Source organism: Odocoileus virginianus, chromosome 28 (genome assembly GCF_023699985.2).
Source record: "Odocoileus virginianus isolate 20LAN1187 ecotype Illinois chromosome 28, Ovbor_1.2, whole genome shotgun sequence".
NCBI classification, from domain to species: domain Eukaryota; kingdom Metazoa; phylum Chordata; class Mammalia; order Artiodactyla; family Cervidae; genus Odocoileus; species Odocoileus virginianus.
In genome coordinates, this window is record NC_069701.1 from 15459418 (window position 1) to 15480335 (window position 20918).

A 20918-nucleotide genomic window follows, 5' to 3' on the forward strand; every position below is an offset into this window, starting at 1 on the left:
CACCAGCCAGCCCAGCTGCTTACAAGCCTGGTGTTAATTGCTTTTCTCATCAAACAGGGGAAAGTTTATCACTCTAGGAAGCTAGAGATGTTGGTACCTAATAAAGCAGAGGCAGAGTTTGCGATCTTTCTTTTTTAGGCCTCTTCACTAGCTCTTCCCCAGGCCGGAAAAAAGCCTTCCCAACTGAGGTGAATGGAGAAGGTGGTCTGGACACCCGCGTCTACATCTCTGCCTAAGATTTGTCTTGTCCGCGAGGGCTGTCTCCCCAGCACCCTGATCTCTTGGGACCTTGACACCAGTGAGCATCTCCACATGCACCCGTTGGCAGTGGTGTGCAGACTGGCCTAGAGTTGGATCCCGAGCTGAGGCCTGGACTTCAGGGCTGGCTCTGCCCCTACCTCCCCGTGTGGATGGAGCAAACACCATGACGTCTGTGGACCAAGTTTCCTCCTCTTCCACTAACTCAGTGATTTTCTTTCTTTTTTTCTTTTTTTTTTTTTTTTTTTTTGTTAGTTGGAGGCTAATTACTTTACAATATTGTAGTGGTTTTTGCCATACATTGACATGAATCAGCCATGGATTTACATGTGTTCCCCATCCTGATCCCCCCTCCCACCTTCCTCCCCATCCCATCCCTCTGGGTCTTCCCAGTGCACCAGCCCTGAACACTTGTCTGTGACTTTCAAACTAGCTTTCCTCTGGCTTCTCCAAACAGTAAGACTCCACAGAATTGCCTTCAGGACCATCCCAAGTGGAAAAGGTTGCCCCACCCCTACTTCATCTGGAGATTTTGTTTTTAGTGTTTTTTCCACTTGGGGATCCTTATAAAATATCATCTGCTAAGAAGATACTATTTCTGAAATATTTGAAAAACATCATTCTAGATGATCTATGATTGTTCCACTTATTTGCTCAATTCACTGTTTATGTTTGTTTAAACAATCACCTGCTTGAAGAGGGACATAGCAACCCACTCCAGTGTTCTGGCCTGGAGACTCCCATGGACAGAGGAGCCTGGTGGGCTACAGTCCATGGGGTCACAAAGACTGAGACATGACTGAAGCAACTTAGCACACACGCAAACAATCACCTAGTACTAGTTAGGCATTTCCAGTTGCTCTAGAGAGAGAGAAAAAAAAAAAGTAGACCTTGACCGTGGTCTTAAAGAGCTGGTGATCTAGTGGAGAGGAGAAACGTGTACTGTGTGGTAAGACATCAAGGGGTTTATAACCTTGGTTTCAGAAGAGACTGTGACTGGTTCTAATTAGAGGCATCAAGAAAGGCTTCAGGGAAGAGGTGCTGTTTGAAGCTGGGTCTTTAAGGATGAGAATGTGGGGAGAGGGTTGCAGGATATTGACATCTGAGGAAGATGGAGGAACATCGCAGATACACAGAGGCTTTAAACATTTGTCTGACAAGTCTATGGCTTGTTGCCTGGAATATAGAAGGAGAATAGGGAGGTGGTGTTGGGAGAGGTGCCAGGTTCCAGAACCCACTCCAAAGGGACCTCAGCATTTGCCCTTCTCCTGTCTCCTGAGCCAGGTGAGAGGAAGTGCCCTCCATCCTGGTCACTTTCTTCAGTGTCTGCTTCCAGTGAGACTATTGTGCCAGCAATAACCACTGCCCTGTATGGAGTTACCCTGAACATGGATGAAAAACAGAGAATCAAAGAGCTGTGACCAAGCTGTGACCAAGTCACATGACTCCAAATTCATATGCATAACTATACTGTAGGGTTTCTGTGGTGGCTCAGGTGGTGAAAGAATCTGCCTGCAATGTGGGAGACTCAGGTTCGATCCCTGGGTCGGAAAGATCCCCTGGAGAAGGAAATGGTAACCCACTCCAATATTCTTACCTGGAAAAGTCCTTGGACAGAGGAGTCTGGCAGGCTACAGTCCACGGGGTCGCAAATAGTTGGACACGACTGAGCAATAATGCAACACAGACAACTATACTGTATGGTCCACTTGGATCAGTTTCATCTCCTTACAGCGTTGTACAGTATCTGTAGAAGATAACCTCTAAGTGAGACATCTGAAAATTTTTCTCAATAATAATTCTTTAGAGAACAGTTTGGTGACTTAGTAGGTTAGTGCAAAAGTAGTTGTGGTTTTACATTGTTGAACTTTGCCGTTTGATATTGGGAATACATTCTGAAATAAATATGATTTGTTATACATCATTTTAATGCATATTCCTCACTTTATGTATTTTGCTAGTGACTTATTAGTTGCTGCTTATTTTTACTTATTTTATACTGTAGAAATGATGTTAGACAAAAAGCAAATTGATGCAAATTTTTTTATTTGAGTTCAAAATGGGTCATAAAGCAGCAGAGACAACTCACAACATCAATCATGAATTTGGCCCAGGAACTGCTAACAAATGTATAGCGCAGTGGTGGTTCAAAAAGTTTTGCAAAGGAGACAAGAGCCTTGAAGATGAGCACAGTGGTCGGCCATTAGAAGTTGACAATGACCAGTTGAGAGCATTATCAAACCTGATCCTCTTACAACTATGCAATAAGTTGCCAAAGAACTCAACATTGACCATTCTATGGTCATTCAGCATTGGAAGCAAATTGGAAATGTGAAAAAGCTCCATCAGTGGGTGCCTCAAGAGCTGACTGCAAATTTTTTAAAAATTGTTGTTTTGAAGTGTCATCTTCTTTTATTCTACACAACAACAGTGAGCCATCTCTCAATCAGATTGTGATGTGCAATGAAAAGTGGATTTTCTACAACCAGTGATGACCAGCTCAGTAATTAGACCAAGAAGAAGCTTCAAAGCATTTCCCAAAGCCAAACTTATACCAATAAAAAAAAAAAAAAAGTCATGGTTTGGCGGTCTGCTGCTGGTCTGTCTGCTTCACTAGAGCTTTCTGAACCCCAACAAAAGCATTACATCTGAGAAGCATGCTCTGTGAACCGATGAGATGCACTGAAAACTGCAACGCCTGCATCCGGCACTGATCAGCTGAAAAGACCCAATTCTCCATGGTAACACCTGACTACACGGTGCACAACTATCATTTCAAAAGTTGAATATATTGGGCTATGAAGTTTTGCATCGTCCACCATACTCACCAGATCTGTCGCCAACCAACTATCACTTCTTCAGGCATCTTGACAACTTTTTGCAGGGAAAACAATTCCACAATCAGTAGGAGACAGAAAATGCTTTCCAATATTTCATCGAATCCCAAAGCACAGATTTTTACATTACAGGAATAAACAAACTTATTTCTCATTAGCAAAAATGTGTTCATTGTAATGGTTCCTATTTTGATTAATAAAGATATATTTGAGCCTAGTTATAATGATTTAACATTCACAGTCAGAGGCCATATTAACTTTTGTACTAATCTAAAAAGATTGAGGCAGTAAATTAAAAAAAGTAGTGCTCATCCTAAGTGGAATCCATGAGCCCCTGGGTGCCGAGATATATCTGAGTGACCTGCCTTCTGTCTTCTTACCTGCTAGCCAGGGTTCTAGCATCATAACTAGGTCATGTTATTCTCTCTCTTCTGCCCACAGGCATGCATGTGTCATTCGTGGTCAAGTCATGACATCGGATGGGACCCCACTGGTTGGTGTGAATGTCAGTTTTGTCAATAACCCTCTCTTTGGATACACGATCAGCAGGCAGGATGGCAGGTAAGAGGACTTTTGGCAACCAGAGCTAGTAAAGACCCTGTACTCATGGTCTTGCCAATGTAGCTGCTGCTGGAATGATATCATGCAGAGAGGATGGGAGCTGGAGTCAGAGGACCTGCATCCATGTGCCCAACCCTGCAACTCACTCGCTATGAGTGAGGTCTTGTGACTCAGGACAGGTCTTGACTAAGGACCTAAATTAAGCAGTTTTTTTCTTATTTGGTTCTCAGAGTAAGCACTAGGTACCTTATGTATATTTTCCTGTTTCATAGCTTATGATATAAAATACTGTCACATGGACCATTTTCTACAGACCAGACAGCTCCTAAAGTCTTAGCATTCCTGCTGCATGGTGTCCATCTGCAACCACCTAGGTCTATGGAAGCCACTGATTGATAACTGAACTCTGACCTTCAGATCCCTGTGAGGACCTTTAGTTTACCAGCGTGAATGAAGTCAAGTCTCTCTGATCACTCTAGTTCCCCCATTTGCTGGCCATGTGTTCTTGGACCCATCTCCAAGCCTTTCTTGGCCTCATGTTCTTCATCTGTTAAATGGTCCCTGATATTATCATTCTTACATAGCAGCGGTAAGTATTCAATTCTTTGATAGACAAATGCCATGCACATACTAGGTGTTTAATAAGTCTTAGTTCCCTGCCCCACTCTGGTTCACCCTGTATCTTCAGGGTCTAACACATAGTAAGTATACAGTAAATATTAGCTGTTTATTAAAATTACAAATTAAGAAGGTGATGATTCCAGTGCAAGCCATAAGACTATTTCAGAGAGAAGGGGAGGGAAACGAGGGAAGTGGGATATTTAGGCTGTCAGTGGTGACAAGTCCTCTATTTTTAATAAAATCAGGTGGTGGCAGTCCATCTGGCTAAGTGTGGGCCCATAAGGTTGATTTTCACTCTGTGTTGGAAATTGTGCTCCAGCCTGATTGATTTTAGCGCCTCTTTAATCCAATCTCAGATGTGAACGTGTCCTGGCCGAGGTGATAATGAAGTAGAGGCTCATCTGTTTGTAGACACGTGTGCCTCTTAGATGGGACTGGCACGCTTGGCATGGGGAGCCCACTCCCCCCTCCTCCCCCTCCCTGTGAATGGAAGAGGTTGGCGGCCAGTCCCCAGGGGCCAGCTTCCCCGGGCCAGGCCACTGATCCCCAGAAGCACCTTGGCGTAGACTCGCGCTACAGCACAGAGAAGTCTCCTCCCTCCTGGTGTTTCTACCACCTTCCACCTTTGGGCTGCCTGCTTTATGGAAATGGCAGATGTGAGCACTGTAGGCAACAGATATCCTGACTACAGTATTACCTGCTGTGAAACAGTCATCAGAAAGGGGTCATGGGGACTGCTTTTATTTGCTATAATACTTGTCCAGGAAACTTCCCAGGTCGTCAGGTGGTTAAGACTCCATGCTTCCACTGCAGGGGGGCAGGAGTTCAATCCCTGGTCAGGGAACTAAGATCCTGTATACTGTACAGCATGGCCAAAACATTTTTTTTTTAATTAAAAAAAAAAAAACTCGTCCATCGTTCTTGTGAGATGGCAAATCATCCATCCTCTGCGCACTGTGCTTGGTTAGGACGGGTCCATAAGACACACCAGAGTCCACTAAGTTTGGTGGGCCTTGGGCAGTGCCCACTTAGCACCTCCAGGCTTTGATTCCTCCTGTTGTGTTGTCCCTGCAATCTCTACATGAGAGCATGGTGGTCCTGGGTGGTGTCAGTCGTATTTCCTGCACCAGCCAACGATATCACACCAGAGTAGCCAGACTCTGCCATAACCTAGAGCTTGAGTTTCAGAACAGTTCTTACCAGTGCATTTACGGGGCTTACATTTTCTTGCCATCTCAGACACTACATAATGTATGGGAAAGTCATTACTTATTCTCTAAGCATCACTTATTTTCTGAAGAGCCCTGTTTGTTATATGTGAATGGGGAGCATCTTGCCAATTTCCCTCCACTTTGTCCCTGACTCACCTTCTCTGTTACCTCTCACACCCAGGAGAAACTGAAAGGCTGGAGACACAGCCTGGAGATAATAATATATGGAAGTCCACGGACCAGGTCCAAATCATCTTTGTATGCCTCACTTTCGCTGCAGGCACTTTGCTTTTACCCAGATCCCCACCCTGCTCACACTTACACACACACACCCTCACACTTCACACACACACACACACACACACTCCCCATGCTGAAATGCCAGACCTCAAGTCTTAAGAAGATTTCACAAACAGAAAACAGTAGCAGGGAAGCTAGTCAAACAGATCATTAGAAGGATGGAAAATAGAAGTCACGAAGAAATATTTTAGAAGATTAGCAGACAAGAGAGGCAGCTCAGACTCACTGAAGCACAAAGCCCAGGGAATGGAGCCCAGCGCTTTCCTCATCCATTATCTCATCTATCTAATTAATAACTCAGCCAAGTAACAAGGATCACCAACTTCATCTCAGATGAGGAGATTGAGGCTCAGACAGGTGATGTAAGTCTCTTACGGGCTAAGCAGCAGTGCTCTGACGGGCCGTCACTAAGTTTGGGCTTCATATGAGAAGCAGGCCTTCCCTTTGAGGTCAGAATCACACCCGTGTCCGCAGCAAGGTTTCCCTTCAGATGAGCGGGCCTGGCTCTTGGCAGCAGCCACCCCCAGCTGGCTCATGGCCTTGAGAAAGTGTCTTTTCATTTTCTCTTCACTCCCTCCCCACACTCATCCTCGTGTGAAGGGAGCTTGTAAGTTGGGCCACAGTTCTGCTTGACAGTTAAAAATGTTCCGACACGCTGTTCGCCTGGAACTACCACAACATTGTTAATCGGCTGTACCCCAATACGAAATGTTCTTGGTGTTAAAAGAAAATGTCCTGTCAAAGTACAAATGCTGTCATTTCTGTGACAGAAAACTTGTTCCCTGGCTGTTTTCCCCAAACAAAGCCAACACCTAAACTCGTAGCTGAAAATAAATACCTTCCCTGAGTTTTCTCTATCATTACGTATTGAAGGATGGTGGTACCCAACTTCCGCTACACAGGGTTTACAGAACCTAGAAGGGGCTCCGTGAAGAGAAGGCAAAGCAGATAAAAAGGTTCAGCATAACAGAGAAAAGTCAGGCTTTGGACTTGGGAACCCGAATCTGAGGGCACCATCTACCAAGAGCAAGATCTGATGCTAGTTCAGTGCAAAACCCCTGCAGCTTCTAGAAGGGGGAAGAGCAACCTGGAGCAGTGAGACTAATCCTGCCGGGTGTGTTTATCTGGGATGAAAATGAGGTCCCGTTGCGGGGTCTCAAAAACCAACTGCACAGGTAAACATTGGATTGACTTAGAGTAATAGCCAAGGAGGAAAGAACTTAGGGTGTTTAGTGTACAGTCCATTCAGAAGAAATTGACAGTGTCACTCATGCCTTCATTCCATAAACTATTCATATAACCGTGAAACACTGGATTAAGTTAGGAGAGACTGAGCAAAATCGGTGCCCCTGGGTCTGAGAGTGAATGTGGGATTCCAGTGCACAGTGATGTGGGCTCTTAGGGGGAGTGTACATGGTGCAGAGGGGACCCGGGGAGGGGACTGAAATCCTGAGGGGGCCAGGAGTTAGCAGAAGCCCTCCATCCAAAAGAGCAAGATGAGGACAAGCCTTGGAAATGCATCCTGAGAGTAAGAGCTGAAGTGCTCTGTCCGAAGAGACTTCAGAGCTGGGAGGTGGGAGGTGGACAAGATCAGCGTTTCCAAGTCCTAGAGGACTGTCCAAGGCAGAGGCAGACTAGTTTGAAGTCACCCCAGCAGGAAGAACAAGGCCTAGTGGCTAAGGCGCTGAAGGAGAGGAAGCCAGGCTCACTCCCCTCCCCCAGAAAAGTCTATTAACAGCCAGAACTAACCAGAGATGAGACAGTCCTGCTGGGGGCAGAGCATCTCATCACTGGGAATTTGGCTTCTTGGTGATGATTCTGCGGAAGGAAGTACAGCATCAGATTCAGAGAGAGGACCAGGTCAGATGGCAGTGAAGTTCGCTTCCAGTGAGTCAGCTATTACTTGATTTTGAACTTTCTGTTTTGATGGGGGTGGGTCTGAATTAATCTTGTTGCACATTGAACGTGAGGTCTTAGGAAGCAGCTGCATGCTCTACTTGACAAAGCAGACCCAGCCTGGGGAACTGGGGACATACCTGGGCTTACCACTGGGCCCCCTTTCCCATCTTCTATAACGTGAGCTCGCCTGGTCTCTGACCACAAACCTGCAGAGCCCCCAGCTCAGACACTGTATGAGGCAGTGTCAGAAACATGGGGTACAAATGGGAACTCGGTTTCCTGGGATCTCCAAAAAAAAATAAAAGTTCCATGCCAAGGCTTGAATGGACGAATACTCTGCCAGGTTTGTCTGCAGGTGATGGGAATTAAGATGCTTGAGCCAAAAGCAGAGCTGCCAGCAAGTGCCCGGCCATCCCCAAAGGGCGATGAACAAGGGCTGGGTGACCACCTCTCAGCGACACTGCTCTCATCTCGGAGTTTGGGACCCTGTCTTCTGGTTCCCCTTTCACTTAAGTTACAGTGATTCTAACCGCGCCCTTCTCTAAACTACTTGTTTTGTAACTCCAGAAGCCTGATTGAGCATCATAATCAGAGTTAAAATTACTATTTTTTTTTTTGATACATTGACTTGGTATTTCTTTAATTCAGTAAACATTTATCCAGTGCCTCCTATGTGCCAGACAACACAGAATATGAAAGGACATTGGTGAATCCATAACAGTCATACAGAAGACATGATACTTCATAGTATAACTCATACAATGAAGAGGAAAAAAGTACAAGAATGTATACACAGCAATTTGACCTCCGTTTGGAACATAACAATAAAAAGTGTAATTTTCTCCAATCTATATTTGCTTTTGATTTTCTTTTTTTTTTTTCCATTTATTTTTATTAGTTGGAGGCTAATTACTTTACAACATTGCAGTGGTTTTTGTCATACATTGAAATGAATTATTGCTGTTATTGTTCTTTAGTCACTCAGTCATGTCCAACTCTTTTTTGACACCATGGACCTGTAGCCTGCCAGGCTCCTCTGTCCATGGGATTTCCCAGGCAAGAATACTGGGGTGAGTTGCCATTATCTCCTCCAAGGGGTCTTCCTGACCCGGGGATCGAACCTGGGACTCCTGCACTGGCAGGCGGATTTTTTACCAGTGAGCCACCAGGGAAGCCCTAAAATCACAGAGGAGTTGTAGAATCCTAGTGACAAGAAGGATTTATTGGAACCTTTGCCTTTTACAGATGAGACAGCTGAGAATCAGAGAGGCTAAGTGACTTACCACGATCACACAGTAGCCCATGGCAGAGCCAGGACTAAGCTTAGGCTCCCTAACGCCAGGGCAGGGTTTGCTCTGCTTTATCAGACAATTTTCGCTGGGCTTCAGCTCTAAGAAGCCCTAAGTACCAGGAGCACCAGAGCAGAGGCTCATCAGCGGTCCTGTGTCCTGGAAAACGGTTCTCCATAGCAGGTTATTATTTATTTGGTCTTGGCAAATTCTCTATGCTGAATCACTTTCAGAAAAATAATGCCTTCCAGGATCCAGGTCACTGTGTGTGACTGCGGTCTGGTCTTTGAGGTGTTAGGGTCTCCCTCAGCAAGCGCTGAGACCCTTTGGTGTAATTTTTCCTCCTTTCTCTGCCCCTCTCCTCCTTCGACTGCCGCTCCTCTCCTTCGCACCCTCCCCTCCCAAACAGCTTTGACCTGGTCACCAACGGCGGCGTCTCCATCATCCTGCGGTTCGAGAGGGCCCCCTTCATCGCACAGGAGCACACCCTCTGGCTGCCTTGGGATCGCTTCTTCGTCATGGAAACCATCGTCATGCGGCATGAGGAGAATGAGATTCCCAGCTGTGACCTGAGCAGCTTCGCCCGCCCCAACCCGGTCGTGTCTCCTTCCCCGCTGACGTCCTTCGCCAGCTCCTGTGCAGAGAAGGGCCCCATTGTCCCAGAAATCCAGGTACACCCAGGTTTCTGAGCTGCATTTCTCCCTGCTTTTATTTCATTTAGGGGGTAGGGGAGGATCTCAGAGACAGAGGACAAAGAGAACCATCAACCCACCACCTGGAACCTGATGGCCAAGACCCCACGGTGGGGTGGTGTCAGGCTATGACGACCACACCCTTATGCATTTAATAGACGTGAGCCCTGTAAAGTGCCTGGCATCCTCCAACATATAATAAATCCCCACTCCCTCTCCACTCTGCCATCCACTTCACTTCTACGTCCTCTTTCCCCAGCTTCCAGTGTTTTCCCTCTCTCATTATTTCTGTTAAAAATAGCAATGATAATTTCCACCAAGAGGAGTGAGACGGGAGGTCCCAAATGTTCGCATCACACTGAAGAGTAAATGAGAAAATGTGTACGTGATGCCTCACACAATATCTGGCACCTACTAAGTGCTCAACAGATTTTAACCAGTATAATGATGAAGATTATTTTACACGCTCCACCTTCAGGCCAGTTAATGAATGCTGTGGCTCAAATCCATGCACGTAAGTGCTTTACTCCATTATCATTAAAAGGAAGTAATTTGGAAAAATGCATTTTAATCTGCTAGAAATCAAGATAGATTCTTTGCCTCACATAGCTGTGTGGAGTAGAATTTCTTTTGCCATCAGGGCCCAGTTTCTCATGGCAAAAAGGAAGGCTGAGGAAGACAGGGGATGACAGTGCGGAATCTGGGGGAGAAGCCCCAGCCGTCCCACCGGCCTAACGAGAGCTCTGGCAACCGGCAGCTTAATGATCTCTGGTGTCGGGGCAGCGGGGCATTTAGATGTGTCCCTGTGTGTATTTCTTGCCTGGTTGAGCAGGCACATCTCTCTGCCGTGCCCTGTTGAGTGGCTTCAGACACAGCCCACAGGAAGGAAATGCAGCCATTTGGGAATTCTCATTGCACCCCCAGGTTGAAACCTCACTCCTTTTCAGTGCCTGTCTCCTGTCTCCACCACCAGGCTGACTTTTCTTAGGAGATGGTTGTCGGTGGAGATGGAGCTTACTGGAGGGGGGTGGTTTGTTACTCAGACCTAGTTTGGCTCCAGCAAGACAGCTTCCCAGGAGCAGGGACTTTGGAACAAATGAGGTGAAGGGTCCCCCTCCTCTTTACAATGCTCCCTGGGCTGAATGTCTACAAGCCTGGCTGGGTCACAAACCTTGCCTATTTATTATCTGAGTCTCCCCAGTCCTGTCATTGGCTAGCCTTTGCAAGTACAGGGAGATGTGCATTTTAAAGGGTATGTTAAGGAAAGTATTAATAAATATGTATGAGCGCATCGGGATGGCACTCAAGGCCTGCTTTGCCTAGAACTTGTGAGCCAAAGCTGAAGATTGCTGTCATATAGGCCCCATCCCGGAAACATCATGTGTTCAGAATGAGTGCCAGTGAGAATTCATTCCCGTCTATGACATAGGCAGAAAGGAAGAGGCCTTTCTTTGTGAAGGCCCAGTTCCCCCGTGAACACGAGAGTAAAATAATCACTGTCCTTTTAATGGATACGTTAGCCTCAATTGATTTGATGTCCCCTTCTTGAAACAGAGCCCAGAGCATCAAGCCAATAAAAGTTCTCCCCTTCAGCCACATGCCTGGGCGTCTTGGCATTTCATTTCAGCGTCCTGTCATGGAGCCGAGCCCTTTGCACCAGGAGGTGAAGCGCTGCCTTCCCCACCAGGCTGCTCCCCTGGCACAGCCTTGGAGCTCGCAGGCTGCGAGCAGCCCATCTGCCCTCTTCATGCTGGTGAGCTGGGGCCGTTCACTCCTGGTCCCTGGCAGCCTATACTGCCAGCCCTACCTAAAGGCTCCATCAACATCTCGTAGCCTCTGATTACCTTCCTGAAGAGGAAAGTCACTTGTAACAGACCTTAGGAAGGTTTTGAGAGAGTAGCAGTTCTTCTAGTTGAGACAGCTCTCCACGTTGATCCCAGGGCAAGGTCTGTCTTCACAATGCCCCCTGCTTCCAGCAGCAGCAGCCACTACAGCCCTAGTACCATCATCCCGCTTAGAGACATTTACTGAGTTACGTGCTGGGCAGTTTATATACGTGACCTTCCCTGGTCCGCAGACTAACCCAATGAGGAATTGCAATGCAGAGGTTCCGTGGGTCTTCTGGGATGACACAGCAGGTGAATGAGAGGTGACATTAAGATAAGTATTTTTTACACACGTTGTCTTATCCTCTCACTGATGCAGTGAGTTGAGCATCATCATCCCTGTTGAAAGGAGGAAGAACCAGAGGCTTGAGGCAGGGATGCACCAGTTGAGAGTGCGCCCCGGACACCAGGCCTCTGACTCTTGTCTTCCGCCCCACTCCCTCCTCCCTCCTCCTCCCGCTCCTCTTTGCAGTCTGCTTTCTCCTCCTCCCCCTTCCCTCTCTTCCTTTTCTGCTTCCTCCTCTGCCCCTCCATCACCCAGAGTCTGTGGGGCTGTGACCGCCTCCCCTCTGCCGGTGATTCCGTGACCGTCACCCACTGTGATCTGTCTCTCCAGGCTTTGCAGGAGGAAATCGCCATCTCTGGCTGCAAGATGAGGCTGAGCTACCTGAGCAGCCGGACCCCCGGCTACAAATCTGTCCTGAGGATCAGCCTCACCCACCCCACCATCCCCTTCAACCTCATGAAGGTCCACCTCATGGTGGCGGTTGAGGGCCGCCTCTTCAGGAAGTGGTTTGCCGCCGCCCCAGACCTGTCCTATTATTTCATCTGGGACAAGACGGACGTCTACAACCAGAAGGTGTTCGGGCTCTCAGAAGCCTTCGGTAAGCCTCCCCACCGCAGGGCCCAGCGCCGTCCTCAAGAGACAGGAAGGTTTGGGGGAACGGAGCTCTCGGTCCTCTTCCCTTGTCTCTTCTCCCTCCCTTTTCCATCTCAGAAATGCCTAAGGTCTAGTTGGCCGTTAGGAGCTATCAGTGACCATCCACAACCTAAAAGAATGTACTCAAAGGACTGCATGTGGAAAATTTGACCACGGGTTGCATGCATGCCTACTAAGTCAGTTCAGTCGTGTCTGACTCTTTTAAGACCCTATGGACCATGGCCTACCAGGCTCCTCTGTCCAAGGGATTCTCCAGGCAAGAGTACTGGAGTGGGTTGCCATTTCCTACTCCAGGGGATCTTCCCGACCCAGGGATCAAACACACATCTCTGATGTCTCTCTCCTGCATTGGCATGCAGATTTTTTACCAATAGCACCACTTGGAAAGTCCAAGAAAGAGGGTTACAAAACCAAAAAGGCCCTTGAAGAGCACTTTGGTGGCATAGGATGAGCTAAAAGAGGCTGGTGCCACAGAGACAGAGCCTTGTAGACATTGTCCCAGTCCCCCTGCAGCCGTAGGGCCTGAACTGACCCTGAACTTACTGGAACTTCTGGGTTCTTCAGTTTTGTTGAGGTTCAGGAGCTAAGGTTCTTCCCTCATAAAAATGGCTTTTGGGCCTCTTTACCTCCTTTCCAGTCTGTCTCTTTGTTACTGTTATTGTTGGTTTGTTTTTGTTGTTGTTCTGAGATGTAGCAGAAGGTGACCACAGCCTCACCTGCAGTCTCCTCCCCACTGAGACCTCAGCTTGCTCATCTCAGCTCCTGGGTTAGAGCAGGGTCCCTGGCAGGATTCAGAGCTGGACTGACAGCAGTCCTAACCCCCGCAGAGCTAATCCTCCAAGCACTTAGAGTAACAGCCCTGGAACTCTTCCCACCTTGATCCTTGCTCCAGTTTCATTCCCTTTCTAGATTCAGGAAAGGCAGAGTAAGGAGGCAGAGAAGAAGTAATGTAAAAAGAAAGGAGAGGAAGGGGGAAGGAAGCAAGGCAGGCAGGCCACAAGAGGGTCTGTTGAGCATCTGCTCCGGGGGGGTGATCTCTCTGTACGTTGATATCTCAGTTAATCCTCACAGCCGCCCTGTGAGTCGGAAAGTGTCCTCCTGTTCCACACAAGGAAGCTGAGGCCCAGAGAGGCGAGGGGACTTGCCAGGGCCGCAGAGGGAAGGAGCTGGGCCGGATTTTCCCCAGAGCTCACCTGCAGTTTTGCATTCCGCCCCCTCCCCACTGGGCACACTGGGAGCTAAGATGCCGTCCCTCACTGTTCACGGCCCCTTCTGGAAACCAGGCTGCTCCTGTGCTCTCCTCAGAAACAGTGAAGCCTGGCCGCCTCTTCAGGTGATGTGAGAGCAGTGGTTGCCCGCCAGCCTGGTCTCTCTGCACAGACGCTGGGGCTGAGGCTCGCTTTCCTGAGAGGACTGGGGACCAGGAAGAAGCAGATTGTGGCTCCTGGCAGGACTCAAGGTCACACCGGGAGGAGATCACAGGAGCACGTTCCAGCGCATTCCACCTGCCCTGGGGAGCCGGCAGTCTCTCCTGGCACCTAAAGGAAGCTCCAAAGAGCTGCCCAGGGGTTAATTCCCATCTTGAGCGTGTGGCAGGGTATTGCCCCCTGGAAAGAAGTGTCTGCGTAGAAAGATACTTGGAAGAAACAGCACTCCTGTCTCTGCCAGTTCCTTTCCATAGGGCGGTCACAGGGCTTCTTGCAAACCTAGCCTTGGGGAGCCCTCCATGGTTAGCCTGCCCCACAGTGATCCCCTAAGGAGGCCTGGATCTACGAAACAAAAGTGAAACTGGAGATTTTCAAGTTTTGAGACCTCAGAGCAACTTCCAGCTTTCAGAGTACCCTAGAGGAGCTCCTTTTCCATGTATTCATTATCAGTGATTTTGAAAATTTTTTTTCTTTGTTCAAGTATTTCCATGTTCGTCAATAAAAATGTGATAAATGGGCCAAAAAATAGAAATAAAGTTATCCTGTAAGCAAATAAAACTAGTTCTTACCATTAAAATTTATTTTCTTCTTTCATGCATAGTTTTTTTAACATAGATTTAGTACCATATATAACCAGTCCTTTAGCTCAGCACTACCCCTTAAGCACTTGCCATGTCACCCTTGATCGTCATAACCACAGTTCCCAGTGGCTGCCTGTTCCTCGAGTGGATGCACTTGCTTTGCTCAACCTCTCATCCCCTTTCAACCTTTAGATTACTTCCAACTTTCCGCTATTATGAATAACACTGCATGAAGACTTTAGTACCTAAAGTACTTTCCATACTAAGGACCATTTCCCTGGAATCAGTTGACATGGGTCCTTAAAGTATTTAGAACATTTGTTTAACAGTTCCTAATGATGTACCAAGGTCTTACCCTGTGGCTCAGATGGTAGAGTCTGCCTGCAAAGCAGGAGACATAGGTTCGTTCCCTGGGTTGGGAAGATACCCCTGGAAGAGGGAATGGCTACCCACTCCAGTATTCCTGTCTGGAGAATTCCTCGGACAGAGAGGACCCTGGTGGATTAGAGTCCACGGGGTCGCAAAGAGTCAGACATGACTGAGCGACTAACACTTTTGCTTCACAGTGAGGTCCCATCGCTCCCCAAAAAATGACGTTCAGCCTCAGCCTCCCTGGGCTAGTGTTGCACATAGATCTGGTTGCCACTTAGGAATCTGATCCTTCTTTGTTTTCAAAGCAAAGACAAGCCAGGGGCCTTGCATGCAGAAGAAGAAGCTTTGCTCACGTGTATGTTTTGTGCCTTTTTTTCCCTACAGTTTCCGTGGGTTATGAGTATGAATCCTGCCCAGATCTGATCCTGTGGGAGAAAAGAACAGCAGTGCTGCAGGGCTATGAAATCGATGCTTCCAAGCTGGGAGGATGGAGCCTGGACAAGCACCACGCCCTCAACATCCAAAGCGGTGAGCCGATTAGTAGAATTCCAGGAGCCAGGCCCTGGTGTGAGACTTGTCTCATGTGCTTTGTTCGCTGTGAGGCAAAAACACAGGCAAATTCCATAGGCTCACGTGTGATCCATTGGTCAGAAGGGTTAATACAAATACTCCTTGGCGGCCTGCTCTGTACTGTCACTGCTGAGCACCGGGGACGCAGAAGTGAAGGGCTTCCAGGGCTGACACTCTGGGCAAGACAAACACGTCTCAGGCAGTTTTCACACCATGCCATGGATGGTGCCGTCACAGGGCGAAGCTGGGAACACGGAGGGGGGTGGGGCAGAAGAGAAGCCCCTGACTCAGCTTCTTGGTTCAGCAGGTTGTCTCTTTGGAGGGAACTTCCAAACTGAGGCTCCAGGGGTCTACAGCATTAGCCATGTATATCAAGCAGGAAGAACATTCTGGGCAGAGAGCACAGTCCGTGCCAAAGCACTGAAGCCTAAAAGAGGAGTGACTGGAGAGAAGGATCATTGTGCTTTGAGCAAAGGGTGAAATGAAGGGAGTAGCAAAAGCCGGAGTGGGGGGCCTGAGCAGCGGAGTCCCAGGTAGGAAGATTAGGACTTTCGACTCCACAGAGGCAAATTTCAAGCCTCTGAAGCGTTTAAAGCATGGAGTGACAGCGTCAGATCTGTGTTTTAAAGGTTATTTATTATTTATTTCCTTTTGGTTGCAGTAGGTCTGAGTTGCTGCCTGCAGGCTCTCGCTAGTTGTGGCGAGCTGGGGCTGCTCTTTGTTGCCATGCGCGGGCTTCTCATTACGGTGGCTTCTTTTGTTGCAGGCACAGGCTCTAGGCTCATGGGCTCCGTAGTTTTGGAACATGGACTTAGTTGCCTCGCAGCATGTGGGATCCTCCCAGACCAAGGATTGAACCCTGTGTGCCCTGCACTGGTAGACAGACACTTAACTGCTGGTCCACCAGGGAAATCCCAGAGCTGTATGTTAGATAGCTCCCTGGGACTGTGTTTCAGGACTGGACAAGTAAATATGGTGATGATGTCAGATCTCTCCTACCTAAGCTGTACATGCAAGAATGCCCATCAAAGCAACTGCATTTGGGGTACAGGGATTGCCAAACTAATTCTGAAGTCTGTAATAAAATAAAGATTTATAAATAATTGTGGCACTCTTTAAAATAAGAACAAAAAAGAGGCACTTGCCAGATGTTAAGCTATCTTAGGAAAACCGTAATACCTAAAACTGTGTGGTGCTATCACAGGAACAGATAAATAGATCCCATGGGATAGAACAAGGCATCCAGAAACTGATCTGTGATTAGTAGTTAGGACTCGGTTTGGTCACGAGTGTCAGAAAAGCCAAAATAACTGCAAACAAAAGTCTGGAGGTGAATGAAGTCCAGGGCTAGTTTAGACTTGAGTCTCCTTCAGGCATTTCTATGAACATCTCTTGGTATCTCCTCGATGTCAGGTTCTGTGCTAGGCACTGAGATACAGAGGGGGAAGGACATTGTCTCCGCACCTGAAATGGTCTCATTATAAAGAGAGAACAGATAAGTGCAATAAAGAATTCTGAGCGGTGCCATTAACAGCGAGGCAAGAGCCTCCACCTACAAAAAATCACTACTTGCTGAAGCATACAATGATGCGTACCTTTTTAGTAATAAACTGTTTTTTTTAAATAAGGTATGTGACTTCGGGTTTTTTAAGACAGAAAGCTATTGCACCCTTAAAAAAAACAGTTCTGTGCTGTGATGGAGACACAAACTTGACCCGTGCGGTGTGTACAGTTTATTTGAGAGGCGGTGAAGCTGAATGGTTCAGAGCCGGGACTCAGAAGTGCTTCTCCTATCATCTGTGTGATGTCAATATGTCAATATGTGATGTCAGGGGTCCCCTGTCAATACCGGGAGGGTAACAGCACCCATCTTACAGCCTTGTCGTGGGAATCCTATCAGCAGAGCAGCGTGTCCTATCCAGGACAGCCTGGGTTTCCTTACGGGCTGAGGCAGCCTTGGGAGCTGGGTCTGGAAGCGGTAGGCAGGGATCTGGCATCCCTTGCAAAACCGAGGTGACCCTGAAGCCACAGGAGAGCCACCCCCAGCCCCATCAGTGACTCCGCTCTTCTGCCCTCATCCCAGGCATCCTGCACAAGGGAAACGGGGAGAACCAGTTTGTGTCTCAGCAGCCACCTGTCATTGGGAGCATCATGGGCAACGGGCGCCGCAGGAGCATTTCCTGTCCCAGCTGCAACGGCCTCGCCGACGGCAACAAGCTCCTGGCCCCCGTGGCCCTCACGTGCGGCGCCGACGGCAGCCTCTACGTGGGAGATTTCAACTACATCCGAAGGATCTTCCCCTCCGGGAACGTCACCAACATCCTGGAGCTGAGGTATGTTCGGTGAGGCCTCCCTCACGGTTCCTGGCATGTCCCTTCGCCACCCTGCGGGTCCACCTGGCAGGACCCACTGGCCCGAGAAGGGGACAGAACGGAGCCTGCCTGGTTGCTTCCCAGAGGCTGACCTGTGAGCTGGAGGCTCCGAGGCAGCCAACGCCGCTCTCCACCGGACACGGAGGTGCAGACAAACCACCCCGGGGAAGGGGAAGCACCCTTGCCGTCCAGATAATGGAGAAGGCGGCCAGCCACTGAGTTAGACTCCTTGGACGCCCTTCAGTCTTCTTCCTGCTTCCTGGCACCAAGCCCATTGAAATGCACATCACATGAGTCTTTTTAAAAGGACAAGGGACGGTTATCATGAACTAGGCCCCAGTGCCAATGTTACCCAGCCTGGCCCTGTTACTTAACAGGCATCAGGAGTTTGGGGCGGTTCTCTGCAGCTGTCCGGTGCTGAGAGAAGGCCCATGGGCTACTCCTTGGGTGTGTATATGCGACAGAGCCAGCTGTCGCCTTTCCCCATTCTGCCCATGAGGCACGGAGCACAGGCACTCTCCCCGCACAGGGAGGGGCCCGGTGTGTTGGACATCTCCACACCCCCTCAGACGAGGCACTTCAGAAGCAGGGTGCTGTCACAGCCTGGGATCCAGGATTCCAGGGGAGCTGTGATTGGTGGGAGATGGGGGAGCCCCACCCTCCCTTTCAGGAGAAACTGTACCAGGTTTCTCACGACTGTTTCACAGTCTCTGCCCATCTGCCCATCTGGGCTGGAGTCCCTGTGAGCAGGATGGGCCCTTGAGCTGGGAAGTAACCAAGGGAAAAGGAAACTCTCTCTTGCAAGGCCTCTTCTATTTGCCTGGTGTTAATATGACCGCTCTGCAAGATTATTTTGCTATTATTTACTATTAATTATTACTATTGCCCTTGACAAATAAGATAAAGGAGACTCAGGGAATTTAAGGAGCCTGCCCAGAGTCCAGCTTGGCAGACCCAAACCCAGAAGGCCATCACACAGCTCTGCCTCGCCAAAGCGTCGTCACGGGGCCCAGTGGGGGCCACCTTGGCTGAGTGCCATGTTTACTTATTCCCAGAGGTGAGTGCCCGCTGAGAGCCCCGCTCTGCAGGGCACACGGGAGAGGAGGGGAGGCTGGCCAGCTGGCCACAGCCGTCACAGCCCTGCAGACAAGAGCAGTGTTCACCCACCCCACCCACGGAGGGACAGAGGAAGCGGAGGGCCTTTGGCTGTGAAAAGAAAACAGAAGCTCACATTCTGCGGACTCATAGGAAATCAGACATCAGGCGGAATGAGAACCAGGCCATTGACAGGAGAGTCTCTGCCCATTTTTTTTTTCTCTCTTTTATGAGTTTGACCAGCATAGATGCCTGCCAGGGAAATAGGAACCCTCGAGTGTATTTGCTTTAGTCAACTAACTGCTCATATTGTCTTTCTCTTTCCTGTGCCTTAATGGAGAGAGAGCCATAGGCTAGGGGTCAGCCCACTTTGGCAGAGAAACTAAAACTGGACCACTTACCCTCTCTGGACTTCCATTTTCACATCTTTTAAATAAGAGACCCCACTTTCCCTGTCTCCCTGCCATAGTTGTAGAGAGATCATGGAAGATAGTATGTAAGGAAGGGAAGAGGAAATTACATTGGGGGAAAAAATAATTTATTGACAGGTTATCATCTCAGTATATTTCCTTCCCGTCCTCTTTCCCAGGACTGTTTCTCTGTGCCACCTTCTCCCCTGTTAAGTAGAATGTAGCTCCAATTCTCTGTGCTATTAGGAGGATGATCGTGGTGGGCCACGCAGGTCTGGGTCACTCTCGGTAGGGCATCATGCACACAAACAGAGACACAATAGTGAGCGTGTGTATCTCTGAGAGCACATCTCTGGGCAGGGGAGGAATCGACCATGTCAGCCTCCGTCTTAGCCCTGGTGCAAGCAGCCACCTGGGTCAACCTCATCCTCTTCTGCTAGAGTCAGCAGTGTTGGTGCAGGTGAAACCATGCCGCTTCTGTGATATGTAGCTGCTTATAAGTGAGCTCACTGACAAGTAATATCCAATATGAAATATATCAGTGTCAGAGCTGCTAAGTCTTTATTTATTACAGTATTGTACAGAACCATTGCTGTCAAGTTTTCAGGCTGCTAATAATGCTTCTAACCCTGTTGCTAACACTTCATTCTTTCTTCTATTCCCTGCTCTCCTGTCTTCTGTCAGAAATAAAGATTTCAGACATAGGTAAGCCAACCAGTGGAGAATTTCCTGTCTCTCCCTGCCTTGTTGCATGCTGTCTGGTAAGCTGCACGTGTCAATTTCAGATCGCTCCATGGCAAATGACTCCTCTGTGATTGGATCTGATTGGGAGTACATCGGCTACAGTGAAAGAAAGTCATTAATAACGGTGAAGGCGGGTAGGGAGAGCCTGAGCTCCTTTCATCTCTGGCACGGCGCAGCATTTATTTTGGTAGTTTGTGGACATGACAGGCTGAGTAATAGGGGGAAATTTTTAACCTTGGCAGAGTAATTTGCACACCCTAGTCTGATTATCCTGAGAATGAAGGAGGAGATTATCCCCACTGTGTTGAGTGACTTGGAGGATCACAGTGGGAACGCCGTGAGAAGGACTCAATCAGGCAGAGATCCTGGCAGAAGACAGGCTTCAGATTCATCCGTCTCTGGGCATTCCAGGTGCCTTGGGTTTGGAGGCTGGGGCACCAAGGGACCCCTCCAGGAGGTCTGCCAGCAAAGACAGAATGGGGAAGGATGTTCAGACCGTATACACCGCCCACAGGGAGCTGCTCCCAGACAGGAACTTTGTCACAGAGTAGCTGCGGGCGCCCAGTGACCCTGCAGCAAGCAGGAGTGGTCCTCGTCAGACTCGCCGACGCCCCCGGTCTGCGGCGCTCGTCCGGCTCCTAGGCGATGGTCACCTCAGAGTCGCCCCGCCTCACGCACGTCTGGGTGACTTGGCAGTAGCCATGGCATATGCGGTGTGGCTGGCACTGCCACCCATGTGGCTCTCAGTTACCCATGTGGGCGCAGATCAGACTGGCATGTGGGCAGGCACTTACTGAGAAAAGGACAGTAGAGAGTCAGACAGATCCCAGTCCAACAGTGATTATGTCCATGT

The 20918-nt window shown here is 48.7% G+C and overlaps 1 protein-coding gene across 11 annotated transcripts in view; it reads left to right on the plus strand.

Annotated features, from left to right (window-relative positions):
* The window catches only part of TENM4 (teneurin transmembrane protein 4), an 861213-nt gene that overhangs the window by 778831 nt on the left and 61464 nt on the right, over positions 1-20918 (plus strand). For 8 of the 11 annotated variants that reach the window (XM_070457221.1, XM_070457226.1, XM_070457220.1 and 5 more), the window contains 6 exons: positions 3537-3656; positions 9386-9647; positions 12171-12438; positions 15259-15402; positions 17528-17777; positions 20006-20026. In XM_070457221.1, the coding sequence (XP_070313322.1) occupies positions 3537-3656; positions 9386-9647; positions 12171-12438; positions 15259-15402; positions 17528-17777; positions 20006-20026 (1065 nt within the window). The remainder of the gene's footprint in view (positions 1-3536; positions 3657-9385; positions 9648-12170; positions 12439-15258; positions 15403-17527; positions 17778-20005; positions 20027-20918) is intronic. The other 3 variants (XM_070457223.1, XM_070457225.1, XM_070457230.1) reach the window with 1 other exon arrangement.